Below are 13,618 nucleotides of genomic sequence, written 5' to 3' on the forward strand. Positions count from 1 at the left end.
TAAATATTGGGGACGCATTGCCAAGGTACTGCTCAAAGAGGTTAAATGCCAAGCAGCTGTGTAAGAGAGTACAGATTTCCCAAACCCTTGGCACTATAAAATTTTAAATAACTGTTAGAACTCATGCTCCTAGCTCTAAACTGAGGCAGTTCCTACTCTTGAGATGTGAGCATTAAATTTGGGGAGATTGAAGTCATCCTGGGCAAAAGGTAGCCATAAAGCTCAGAGAACGCCACAGCTAGGAAGATTCTACTCTATTCTATTCTACAAGGGTGCTTGTATCTTTGGGTTCCCCAAGGCACAGAATGCCAACTTACCCCTTCCCCAATCTGGGGGGGGTTGGTGAGTTTGCGGCGTGGGAGAAAGCACTTCAACTAGACTCCTGGTTCTGATCTCTCTGGGGAAAGACTGCAAATTAGCAGTTCAGGAGAGGGAAGGAAGTTGGTTGTTTTGTTTTTTTTTAAGAGGTGCACAGTTGGGTTTATGCTTTTCAGTCTTTTGTTTGTGTTGGGGGTGGCAGTATTTTGTTTTGTTTTTAAAGACTCGGAGGACTTGGAATTTGTTTTTAAATGAGATTTGGAGGGAGATAGGAAACACGGCTGTACCGCCATCAGAGACTTTTGTGGGTGTGCAAGCTGAAAACCAGCCAGGAGTTCACAGGCTGGCTTTTGTTTTCTTTAATATCATTCCTTTAAAAGGTAATACACATGTGAGTAAAGAAATCGACATGATATTCAAACAGCAAAAAAAGATATTCAAAGCAAAGTGTGCATCCTACTACTGACTTCTAATATTCCTCACAAGATGCAATCCTTATTATCCGTTTCTTCCAGAATAATCTCCACATTTACAGGAAGAGAATTTACCCATTTGCACCTTTCTTTAGTCACCTAATGGCATTTCTCCGAGCTCATTTCTTTATCTGTAAGTAGAGATCTGCTTCATTCTTTTAATGATGCATTCACTGTAGAAATGGGTGAGATTTCAACTGATGCTCAGAAGGCAGAAGTTTTGAATTCTCAGCTGTTAGTCCAGGCAACATCCTACCCTTGACCTCCTTCTTCGCGTGGTTCTAGGTGGATTTTCTCTCTCCACATCCTACCCCACCATGCCTGTTCCCTATGGGCAACCTCAAAATGCAGCCAGATATTTAAACCCTCTTTGTCATTTTTCTGGTTTCTTTTTTGTTTGTTTGTTTGTTTGTTCAGAAGTAAAACTCAAAGAAGTATATTCTGCCTGCCTTATCAATAGCTTCCCAAGGGAACAGAGAGTAGGATACAGAGAAGAGCCAACAAGCCCATGGAGGGGCTGCACAGACCCTTGCAGCCCAATAGCAATATAATGTGAGTGACGTACATAAAGTTTGACTTTACAACAGTCACATTAGGAAGACCAAAAGGTAACAGGGAGAATTAATCTTCACAATGATGTTGTTTCCCACGGAATATCTCCAACAGTGTCATTTCAGCATGTAATCATCAGTATTTTACATTATTGAGATGCTCACATTCTTTTTTCTCCCTACTGGTCTTTGAAACTCTGATGAGTCTCATATGAGATGGGCCACTGTTCAGGCACTCAATGGGCCACATGTGGCTGCAGCTGCCCTGACGGATGGGGCAGCTCTGGACACTCTAGCTGGGGCTGGTTCATGCTGAACGGGCCCTTTGAATCTCCAGGACTTTGTTTTCTCACTTTTGAATGAGGGAGCTAGACGAGCTGATCTCAACAGCTCCTCTTCATCCTAACACTCTCCAACTTTCAGGGCTAAATATGGAAAGCCACGTGCGGGCGAACCAAAACAAGCAGTCTCCTTATGAGAACTTTATTTCCTTACCTGCAAAATGGGAACAATCAAAGGGCAACCAGATCAGCAGACGAGGATGTGCTTTGGGGAGGAAAAGGAGGAAGGCGCAGTGTGCTGAGATCGTTATGAGGACTGTGATTGACGGGAGACAAAGCTCAGAATCTACTTGCTTAGACCTTTGGGTTATGTCTCTCATCCGTCTGTAGTGTGGGGATAAAAATGGCACTTATTTCATACAGTGGCCAGAAGGATTAAATAAGACCCCCATTGCAGAGGGCTTGGACACCATGCTTAGCCCATAGTAAACTCTCAGTCGTTTCTCAGGTTGCAGAAATGAGGTGCAGGGTGGGAGCAGAGTGCCCAAGGTCACACAGCAAGGATGTAGTGGCAGACGTTGGCCTATTTGGGCTCCTTCCTTCTCACTGGCAGTCGTCCCTGACAGTCAGCCACTGATTTCCTCACAGCAAGGTAAATGAAATAAACACACCCAAAGCCACTGAATACTAGAATGAGGCTTGAGTCCAAATATTGTTTCCATGGTATGTACTCTGGCAAGCATGCATAATGTGATTCGTTTAAAATCCCAGCTCCCGAGGGAAGAGGCAGGGTTGTCAGCTATCCCACCCAGCACCCACCTCTCCGTAGAAGGCACTACCCACCACTACCCATACGAGATTCCTCGGTGTGATTTTAAGGGAAGGACTCTCTTCTAGACAGCACCTAAAGATAGCAGGACCAAGATGGACCAGAAAATGCACCATATTAAGAGCTAAGAAGCCAAATCATTATGTATTATGTAATAGGAAACTGCCTTTATGAGCATGCCCTCTCATTGCTACGTTCTGTTCCATTTAATCCTCCCACTTACCCAGAGACATGGTTATTACTAATGATCCCATTTTACAGATTAGGAAACTGAGGTTCAGAGCAAATAAAGAACTCACCCAGATAGAACCAGCAAGGACCTTGAAAATCTTCCCTGTGGCACTAGGATATCCATCTCTAAAGAGCCACATGGAAACTAGACATTTGAAAACCGAGGACAAGTGGTTGTCCCAGTAGTAGCTTAATTTATTCACCCATAAAATGGAGACAACGAAACATGACCTTGGTTGGGACAAGGATGAAAATTATGACAGTAGGTGAGGATGTTCCTTGGGGAGGAAAAGGACAAGAAAGTAAGTGTTGTGGAATTGGTATTAAGATTATGATTGACAAGGGAGGGTGCTCAGAATCCTCAGCTTGGACACAGAGATTGCTCACTTGTGCGCGCTCTCTCTCTCTCTCTCTCTCTCTTTCTCTGTCCCCCAGCAAATAGTGAATATCCCTGCCTCTCCCCAGCCCAGCTTCTTTCCAATTCCTTCCAAAGATCAAGTTTCTTTTCTAGGACCAAGGTCTAGGAGAGAGGGAAACAGCACCAGCTGAGAGCCCTCCCTAATTCTAGACAGCAGACAGAAAAGACAGGAGACAGGCTGAGAGTGGCTCAGAAAACGCTGAGAGTGGCTGGAGCTGCGTGGATTGCTTTATTTCTGTCTTCTTTTTTTCTTAAGCAAAATACACCAAAGACCAATTCCAGTCTCTGTCCTTCAGGAAAGTCTGGCTCAAGCCAGGAGATGTGAGCCAATGTAGTATGGAGGGGGAGCTTACCGCCCCAGGAGTACACATTCAAATTCCTTCTTTCATCAAAGAACAGAGCCTGATGCCAAACTGGACACTGGAAAGCACTGGAGGTCCTGGTTGTCTCTGCCTCCAGCTAAACTATGAGCATCCAGGGTTTGGCACCTGGAAAAGATGGGGGCTGGGGAAGTTAAGGAAGCAGGCAGAGGGAGAGTGGACCGAGTCTCCCCAGGGAGGAAGGCCACAGTGGCCCGGGATGGTTTTCCCTGCAAACCGGAACCCCGGCAGCAAGAGGCTGAAAGACACGCAGCCCGTAGGCGCAAGGGCCACACACAGCAGCGAAATGACACAGCATGAGGCCGATGCGTGAATACACAGAGAGAAACACACACACAGGGCGACACCAGATGGAGGAGGCAGCCGGGGCTGGGCCCGGGTACTCATCATTCCTTCACCCACACAGAGGGGCTGGCGGAGTTACATAATGCGTGCTGCAGAGGGGGGCCAAACTTGCTAATTGCCCCCCTCTTGAGGGGATCTCGGAGGTAGAACCTCCTTGTAGGAGGGGTCTCTGCCCCCACCTCCTGTTCTCAGAGGCATCAGGAGCTTGTCAGCTGCCTCTGCCCTGGGGTGACCCTGAGAAGTCACTAAAAGGGAAACAAGTGAGTGTCAGTTTGTTAATCCCAGCGGCAGGGGGGGCTCCCTCCTTGTGTTAGTGTGGTGAGGACACTGCAGAGAGGGGTCCCAAAATGAAGACAGAACCGGGACATGAGTGGGGGATAGGGAAAGAGATAGAGGGGCTCTCTGATGCCCCGACCCCACCCACATGCAAGGATCACCTGCCCTGACCCAGATGGCTCCTACTGTGCACAGTACACATGCCACAGGTGCGCGCCACTCACCTGGGCCACACCACGTCTCCAGCAGCCCCCTCCCCCTCAGCCTTGGGTACCGAAGTCACACCCCATTTCCCTGAGCCTGATGGCAGTCAGTGACTTGGCAGTTGCCTGCATTTCGGGGAAAAAGCTAGGACCTGAGAAAATAACCAGAATATAAATTTCAAACAGCTAGAGTGTCAGTCTGAAAGCTCAGGCTCAAGAGTGGAGCCGACTCAAGGTCACGCCCTCCCACTGCCAGTATTCCGTACGTGACCTTGGACAAGTTACTAAACCTTCCCAAGCTTCAGTTTCTCCGTCTATTGAGAGATCACTATAAGGGTTAAAGGAGAAAAATAAAAATATGTGTCAATTGTGACCGTGCCCCAAAGCGTCAGGATTAGTCTTTCAGGGTTTTTCTTCTTTAGTCAACAAATAGTCATTGAGCACCTATTCCGCACCTAGGCTAACCTCCAGGTCCAACACCTGCTTTTCCTGATGTTTCTTTGTCAGGGTTTCAGATGTGGAGCACTAGTGCTGCCCACAATTTTACATAGACCTATCTCTTTAGTATTTATAATGCCTATAGTCTGACCTCATCTATCCTTTTGAACTTGGAGCAAGCTAATAGTTACAAAAATGGTTGTGAAGGCCAGTTTGCATCCCTCATTTGGCAGGTGCGAATGAGGAGGCGTCCCCTCTCTGTTGTGGGAGTGGCTGGAATGGAAACCCCAAAGATTTGTGTCAGCTGAGCCGTGAATGGTAAATGTGTACGGGACACAGAGATAGTAAAGATGCATGACAAGTTGGAGTGGTGACTTCTTGTGATAGGAAAGAGATAAGAGAGGTCCTGTGATTCTTTGTCATTTGATGTCCGTGGCTGACTGTCCATGCTTTCCCTGGGGGAGATCCTTTGGTCTCTGAGAGCTTTGATCATGGAAATGAAAGTAGGCAGTTTGCAGCTTTCTGGGAAAGATGTCCCATCCAGGAAGAAGGATTTAGTTTCCGGGTTGGTTTCAAAATTCCAGAGTGTCTTGTGTCAGTCACTGCATTTTCCATCTTACTTTCCGAGGTGGTGGTGTACAAGCCTCTTTGATCTCTGTCTCCCTCATTTTTTTTTCTTGTTTTCATCCCCTCTCCTATTCCTTCTTTTCAGCTTGGGAAGCCCCAGATCTGATCTGCATCTAACAGGCTAGCGATCAAGATGCCCAGAGAATAGTTCACATCTATCATGCGTCACTTCTAGACACACTCACCAGACACTTCTCCCTGACCTGTTGCTTAGGGACACGTCCCACCGCTTCTCCTGACGTCTGCCTGGTCAACCGTCACTTCCTTAGAGAACAGGGAGGGAGGCAGATGCGTGAAATCATGCCACCGACGGCCCAGTGGCAATGAGTGGGTGACGCCGGGTTGACGTCAAAGACAGGGAAGGCTGCAGCCTCTGCAGCGCCCATCTCCCTGGCTCCGGCTCTCGGCATAGCTTGAAGCCTGGTTCTTCTGGGTGAAATCATCTTGGCCTGATATCATTTGGAGGTCTTCAGCCGGGACCCTTGGAAGTCAGACACCATGGAGGATCACATGTTCGGTGTTCAGCAGATCCAACCCAATGTCATTTCCGTTCGTCTCTTCAAGCGCAAAGTAGGGGGCCTGGGTTTCCTGGTGAAAGAGCGAGTGAGCAAGCCCCCCGTGATCATCTCCGACCTGATTCGAGGGGGCGCTGCAGAACAGAGCGGCCTCATCCAGGCCGGAGACATTATTCTTGCAGTCAACGGCCGGCCCTTGGTGGACCTGAGCTACGACAGCGCCCTGGAGGTGCTCAGAGGCATTGCCTCCGAGACCCACGTGGTCCTCATTCTGAGGGGCCCCGAGGGCTTCACTACGCACCTGGAGACCACCTTCACTGGAGACGGGACCCCCAAGACCATCCGGGTGACACAGCCCCTGGGTCCTCCCACCAAAGCTGTGGATCTGTCCCACCAGCCATCAGCCAGCAAAGAGCAGTCACCGGCAGTGGATGGGACCTTAGGTCCAGGGAACGGACCCCAGCACCCCCAGGACAGTGGGCAGGAGGCCGGCTCTCTGTCCCATGCCAATGGCCCAGGCCCCAGGCCCCCAAGCCAGGACCCTGCCAAGAAAGGAACCAAGGTTGGCCTCCAAAGCAGAGGGGAGAACAATGAACTGCTCAAAGAGATCGAACCTGTGCTGAACCTGCTCACCAGCGGGAGCAAAGGGGCCAAGGCAGGGGCTCCTGCCAAGGCAGAGACGAAAGACACCGGCGTCCAGGTGGACAGGTAAGCTCCCCGGGGAGTGTGCGTGTGTCTCCACGAGCATGCGTGTGTGAGCACCCAGACAGCCTCAGCCCAGAACCCTCCCTGCACACCCACATCCACTCCACCTGCTTTGGTCTTCCCTTAAAATTATGGTTGCAAAACACAAGTGAGCATAACTTCTAGCAGCTTCTCTTGCCGTGACACCAGAGCAGCTGATAGTCCTGGTAGCAGACAGCATATCTTTCCGTCTTCCAGGGACCCCAGAGATGGGTGCTTCCGTAATCTGTGTTTCAACAGTGAGAAGACAAGACGGAGGCTCAGAGGAGGGGCTTTCCTGAGGTTTCCCAGTGAGTGAGAGGTGCCCGTGAGCACGGCACCCGTGGGTGTGTGGCTCTCGGCAGGGTCCTGGGAAGAGAAAGGGGAAGAGCTGAGCCCTGGGTGCCTTGAGCCTAAGCCAGCTTTCTCCTTGCCACAGCCAGTCGAGGATGAGGAAGGTTCTAAAGGAGGAAAAGGGACCCAAAGTATAGACTTGGCCCCAATTCCCCTAAACAACAGTCTTGCTTGGGTTATGTGGGAACTGAGGCTAGAACTCAAAGATCAGGGTACCAGCACCTCTGAGTATGCCAGATTGGCATTTTCTGATGCTCCTGGGGAAGAGAGCTGACAACATAGTGGGTAATGCTAACTCCTTCTCTGGGGAGAAATCCCTAGGCCAGGTGATTAGAGAATAGTGGGTCAAGAGATTGAACAAGAGAGAGAGAAGTTTCTCTCTGCACCCCCTTCCACTCTCATCTTAGGTCTGGCACTGCCTAGATGGTCCTTAGTGCTGCCAGCGTGGGTCTGAGCACACCCAGATGGACGTTCCAGTCTGTTCTCACCCCTAGAAATCTAGGCTAAGATTTCTTAATCCGGTCCGCAAGAACCCCCAAGGGTTCCAAGAGCACTTAGAGCTCTCCAGGAAGCCCCTCAGGGACTGCATTCATTCATCTAACCAATGTTCATGGAGGACCTACTGTGTGCCAGGCACTGTTCTGGGCTCTAGGAATAGAACAATGGGTGAAATAGGCAAAGCCCCTGACCTTAGGGAGCTTACAGTGCAGTGGGGAAGAGAGATAAGAGATAAACATGCAGAGTATGTCATACAACCCTGTGCTGTGTAACAAGAGGCTGCACATACGAGGAGGGATTCATAAGACTAGAATACTGTATTTTTACTGTAGCTTTTCTTTTCTTTTCTTTTACTTTTTTTTTTTTTTGCAGTTTTTGGCCAGGGCTGGGTTTGAACCCACCACCTCCTGTATATGGGGCTGGTACCCTACTTCTTTGAGCCACAGGCGCCACCCATCTTTTCTATGTTTAGATATGCAAGCACTCCCCATTGTGTGACAGTTGCCTGCAGGATTCAGGACAGTCACGTGCTGTGCAGTTGTGTAAACCAGAGATTCTAGATAGGTAGGAGGTTATATACCTGGGTTTGTGCAAGGACATCCTGATGTTTGCACCGTCGATAAGCTACCTGTGACTGTATGTCAGTGATGCGTGCTAAGGAGATAAGTAATGTCAAGGAGGGGATCAGAAGTGTTGGAGGGGGGATGTAATAGGGAGGCTGGGGCAGGTTTTACTAGGAAGACAACACTGGAAGATGTGGAGGGAGTGAGGGAGAGCATCTGGCAGCTGTCTGGGGAAGAGCATTGCAGGCAGGGAGAACAGCCGTGCAAAGGTCCTGGAATGGGAATGTGCCTGGTGTTTATAAGGAACTGCCTGGGAACAAATCCTCCTCCCTGCTGCCCCCCCAGTCTGTGGCAGCTAGCCTTAGCCCACCTTTGCATCCTGAGGAGTTCCTAACTTCCCACACCCAGGCAAAACTGAGCAATTCCAGGGAGACCCCAGAGGCCCCCTGGTAGGATGACAGAGCCTCCATCACAAGCCCCCAAGCAGAGGGGAAAGAAGGATCACTCACCTCCCTTTGAGCCACCCCCCTTTCCCTGGGGACAGCATGCAGGCTTCCCAGCACCTTTGGTTCTCACTTCAGGGAAGCGATCACAGAGAATCTTGGCCCCAGGATACAGGGCATGGTGTGACTCTCTTGGTGGGGCAGATGCTTTGGGACCTCTGTTGCCCTGGACTTCCATTTCCAGAGCTAGTGGCCAGCATCTGTTCTCAGGGTTCTCCTGGCTGGTGGAGGTTTGATACCTAGTTCACCCACAACTAGAATCTGGTCCCCAGGGGAGCTACTACCTCCTAGGGATCCCTACAGCATCATACCCAGTGGAGGTGACATCCTGAGGCCTTGATGTGTCTTCTGGGCATCAAGCAGCCTGTCTCATTCAAGGGATTTAAACTCCAGAGCAGTTGAAGGATCTAGAATCAAAGACCTCATCCACCAGGAAGTATTCAAGAGTTTTGCTCCCCAGAGGCTGCCCCAGGCACCACCTCTGCCCCCCAGTCCTACATGAGCTTCCCTCTTCCTCAGCACCCTCTCTTCTGAGAAAAGCAGCAGGGAGTTAGAATAGGGAGGGAGAGCTCTGTCTTACCTTGTGTGAGCAAAGTCCCCTCCCTGTAGGCAGCTGAATGTTTCATACACATAACTTTAGATCTCAAATGTGCATGGGCCGGGCACACAGTGGGAGCATCAGAATTCCTGAGGCTCTGTTACATTCAGAGCCCTACCACCCCAGGAGCCTGAACCCTCCACCCCCAGACAATCCCAACATACCCTCCTAGAAGCTAATTCTATCCTCTCCCCCAACCAACGGTCTGGGGTACAAAGGCTTGGTGCAGAACACGAGGCATGGATGTGGCTCAGAGGACTTCACAGGAGCCCTCTTGGTAGCCCAAGAGCCCCTTGGGTCCTCTCCAAACACTGTCTTAGGGAAGCAATCTCCTGCCTTTGTTTCCCCAAGGATGAAGAAGGGACAAGCCAGCATGAGATTGGGTCCTGTCCCTGAAGATCTATTTTCCCAACTTGGAGGCTTCATCCCATCCAAGCCCCCAACCACCCTCACCCTTTACAGTTATCCCCAGGGACCCCATCTCAGCCGTGCATGTGAAGAGGTTGTTTGACCAAAAGCAGCAGAAAAAACTGCTTCAGAGGAGGTCAAGTTAGGGAGATAGTGGCCCAGAGCAAGTGCAGAGCTCTGTGAAACCCACTTAGGTGAGTAGTTCAAAGGCTGAGTGATTTAACAAGAATACATGTCCCCTAGTTCAATGATTACACCTGGATCGGACTCCAAGCCTACCCCTATTTATTATTATTATTTTTTATTTTTTATTTTTTTGAGACAGAGTTTCATCACGTTGCCCTCAGTAGAGTACTATGGCATCACAGCTCACAGCAACCTCAAACTCTTGGGCTTAAGCGATTCTCTTGCCTCAGCCTTCTGAGTAGCTGGGACGACAGGTGCCCACCACAATGCCTAGCTATTTTTCTTTTGTTACAGTTGTCGTTGTTTAGCTGGCCCAGGCTAGGTTCGAACCTGCCAACCCATAACCACTGTGCTATGGGCACTGAGCCAGCCTACTCGTATTTTTTAAGTTTTTTTTTTGAGATAGAGTCTCACTCTATTGCCCCAGGTTAGAGTACCATGGCATCATCATGGTAGAGTTGCTACAACCTCTAACTCTTTGCTCAAGCAATCCTCTTGCCTCAGCCTCCTGCATTGCCTCTGTTATTAGTAGAGACAGGGTCTCGCTCTTGCTCAGACCGATCTTAAACTCCCGAGCTCAGCTTCCCTTCTCTGCCTCCCAGAGTGCTAGGATTAGAGGTGTGAGCCACTGAGCCCAGCCAACAAATATTTTTAAATGCCCTCATTTACTAACCAGAAGCTAATTCACGGATAACATAACATATCCACAGTTTATATTTTTCTAATCAATATAATACCCTAACAATAAAATAAAGGAGACAGCATAAAAGTACCTTGTAATTTTAAAAACCTGTAATTTAACGTATTAGCGTGGCAGCGCTTGGGCACGACTTCACTGGAATGGTCAGATGTTTGTGCCTAAACATAGAATCGCTGCGAACACAACAGTGTCAAAAGCAGACTGACACAGGTGTGTTGTTTTGGCAACTCAAATGCCACCAGCAGCGTCGCCTTGGTGATGCGACTTTCTGAGATGGTGAACGACTCCTGATAAAAACAATGGGTGAATCAGTCTTTCCTTAATTTACCCAATAGCTACATGCATGGAAAATTCAGTCTGGTTTAAAGCCACGTATGGGAGAGAGTTGGGATCTCAACCCGGGAATTTAAGCCTGCATTTTATATACATGGAGGTCTCGAGGTTAGGTTGTGTAGCAGGCAGAACCCTTTTTCCTTATGGGTTTGTCCCTGGTATTGCCGGACAGCTGCCACCCGTCATGCCACGTCCCTCCCCTTCCGAAGCCAGGATCACCCTTACTTCCATCACCGTAACAACCAAAAATAGCACCACCAATGGCCAAAGTAGCTCCTAGGGTCTGACATAAGGACCTCACTAAGAATCAGCATCCCAGGTCAGCATTTGGAAGCCGGAAGGCAACTTGTGCTTTGGGGTCACTCTGAGGGCGGGAAGGCCTGGGATGATTCGAGCTCCAGCACACACAGCTTCCTAGAAAATTTCCATCCTCCCAACAGCCTCTCCATCCAGCTCTATGTGGAGGGGGGGCATTGGTGCTGGCCTTCTGGATGCAGGGAGAAGGGTCACCAGCCAAAGTCACCCCGTGGTGTGGGCAACAGTGTGGCCCTCCAGGCCCGAAGCCCAGCATTCAGGACACCCGCACCAGTCTGACCCTTCCGCCCAGCCGTCCTGGCTCCTCTTAGTGCCCTGTCTCTCCTGTCACCCTCACTTTCTTTCTTCCTTTCCTCTCCCCTCTTGGAAACAGATTTAATCTCCTGCTCCGTCTCCTCCATGTCCTGTTGTTTAGGGGTCTGTTTCTTACCTGGAGGCAGGGGTGAGGGGGAGAAGTGATGTTTAGAGACAGTCTCACCCTTCATCCCCGAAGAAAGGTGGCCCCAGCGAGCAGCGACAGCACGAGAGAGTTTGAGGAAGGGAGTTGGTAAATCCAGAAGCTTCCAGCACCTTCTACTTTTAGGAGCAGTCACTTTTTTTTTCTTGGAGGCTCTTATCATGCTCCCTTATGAATTTAGAGTGGTTCAAACTGCTTAGAGTCTGCCCTGTTATTGTGTTCACCACTGGAATTTTGCTTGCTTTTTGTTTGTTTTTTGTTTGTTGGGGGGGTATTTTTTATTTTTTTATTGAAACAAATGACACATTTTATTACATGAGTTAATTTTTACGTCCAAGCACAAGGATAAGGAAATATATTTTCCATGCAAAATATTATATACATAAAATAACATACAGTGGTAAAAATGCAGCGTAGGTTTCCCGGGAAACAGACTCTGTGATAGAAATACGGAAGCAGAAAGTATATTTACTGGGCAGTGCTGTGTAGATGAGGACCAGGGAGAGTGGAAGAGTGAAGCAGGATAGACAGAGCCAGAAGTTGAACTCTATCGAAGTCCTGACAGATATCTCAGTTGATCCCTTGAGGAACCTCTGAAGTTGGGCAAGCCCCTCAAAGATGTCTGAATTGAGGCAATGGCCAGTCTTTGGGTATCTGCCACCCCACAAACATGAACCTTGAATGAGACGACTCTCTTTAGCCAGGGGCAATTTCCAGAGAAGAACTAGCAGAGAGCAGCCAACTACCTATACTCCCAGTAGCTGAGGGAAGGGGTGCTTCAGTCCCAAAAGGGTTGGAGGATCTGTGGGAATCTGGGAAGCACATCATAGCCTCGACTGCAGATGATCAAAAAGAACGATACGTATTTCATAATGTACAGCAAAGTTCTGCTTCAATCCCAGATACAATGACTTGAAATTATGGAAAGGTAAAATTCTAGCAAGAAAACAAAGAAACCACCTGACACGCCAGCTGCTGAATTATGGAAACTTTGATAGTAAGAGAGAAGAAACAACCCCCCTAAAAGGCCTCTAAATAGTGAGGGGAATTATTTCCAGCAAGACTCATTTTATTTTGGTTTTTTCCCCCAAAGTCTCAAAGAATAGATAACTCATATTTATAAATAAAAATAGAAGATAATTCCAAAAAACAGATCATCCCAAATCTTATAGACAATAGAAAAAGAAGAAATACTTCAAATTCATTCTACTATATTTGGATACACCTGATATTAAAATTGGAAAAAATATATTATTACAAAGGGAAATTACAAACACATTTCACTTATAAATGAGGATGCAATATCCTAAATAACATATTCACAAGTTGAATTAAAAATTATTGTTCAAATAACGTACTTTGGTCAAAATTATATCCAACTTATACGAGAATTAGTCACAATTTTCTTTTTTTTTCTTTTTCTTTTCCTTTCACCCACCTCTTTCCTCCTTCTCTGTCTGCTCTCCCCTTCCCCCACCCCCAACCGTGTCATTCATTGTCATTAATTGTCCTCATATCAAAGTTGAATACATAGGATTTATGTTTCTCCATTCCTGTGATGCTTCACTAAGAATAATGTGCCCCACCTCCATCCAGATTAATAGAGATGCTGCAAAATCTCCATTTATTTTTAATGGCTGACTAGTATTCCATGGTATACATATACCACAGCTTGCCAATCCATTCCTGGATTGAGGGGCATTTAGGCTGTTTCCACATTTTGGCGACTGTAAATTGAGCTGCAATAAACAATCTAGTACAAGTGTCTTCATAATAAAAGTTTTGGTTTCTTTTTCCTTCCGGATAGATGCCCCGTAATGGGATTGCAGGATCAAACGGGAGGTCTAGTTTGAGTTCTTTGAGGTTTCTCCATACTTCCTTCCAAAAAGGTTGTATTAGTTTGCAGTCCCACCAGCAGTGTAGAAGTGTTCCTTTCTCTCCACATCCGCGCTAGCATCTGTGGTTTTGAGATTTTGTGATATAGGCCGTTCTCGCTGGGGTTAGATGATATCGCAGAGTGGTTTTAATTTGCATTTCTCTAATAATTAGGAATAATGAGCATTTTTTATATGTTTGCTAGCCATTAGGAGCAGTC

At 48.0% G+C, this 13,618-nt stretch overlaps 1 protein-coding gene across 1 annotated transcript in view; it reads left to right on the forward strand.

Annotated features, from left to right (window-relative positions):
- Nucleotides 1-13,618, forward strand: part of NOS1 (nitric oxide synthase 1) — a 109,528-nt gene that overhangs the window by 20,214 nt on the left and 75,696 nt on the right. Inside the window, exon 2 of the mRNA XM_003789935.1 lies at nucleotides 5,456-6,593. Coding sequence (XP_003789983.1) covers nucleotides 5,869-6,593 — 725 coding nt within the window. The 5' untranslated portion in view covers nucleotides 5,456-5,868. The remainder of the gene's footprint in view (nucleotides 1-5,455; nucleotides 6,594-13,618) is intronic.

Source organism: Otolemur garnettii, unplaced genomic scaffold (genome assembly GCF_000181295.1).
Source record: "Otolemur garnettii isolate 467f Iridium unplaced genomic scaffold, OtoGar3 scaffold00038, whole genome shotgun sequence".
In the NCBI taxonomy this organism is placed as follows: domain Eukaryota; kingdom Metazoa; phylum Chordata; class Mammalia; order Primates; family Galagidae; genus Otolemur; species Otolemur garnettii.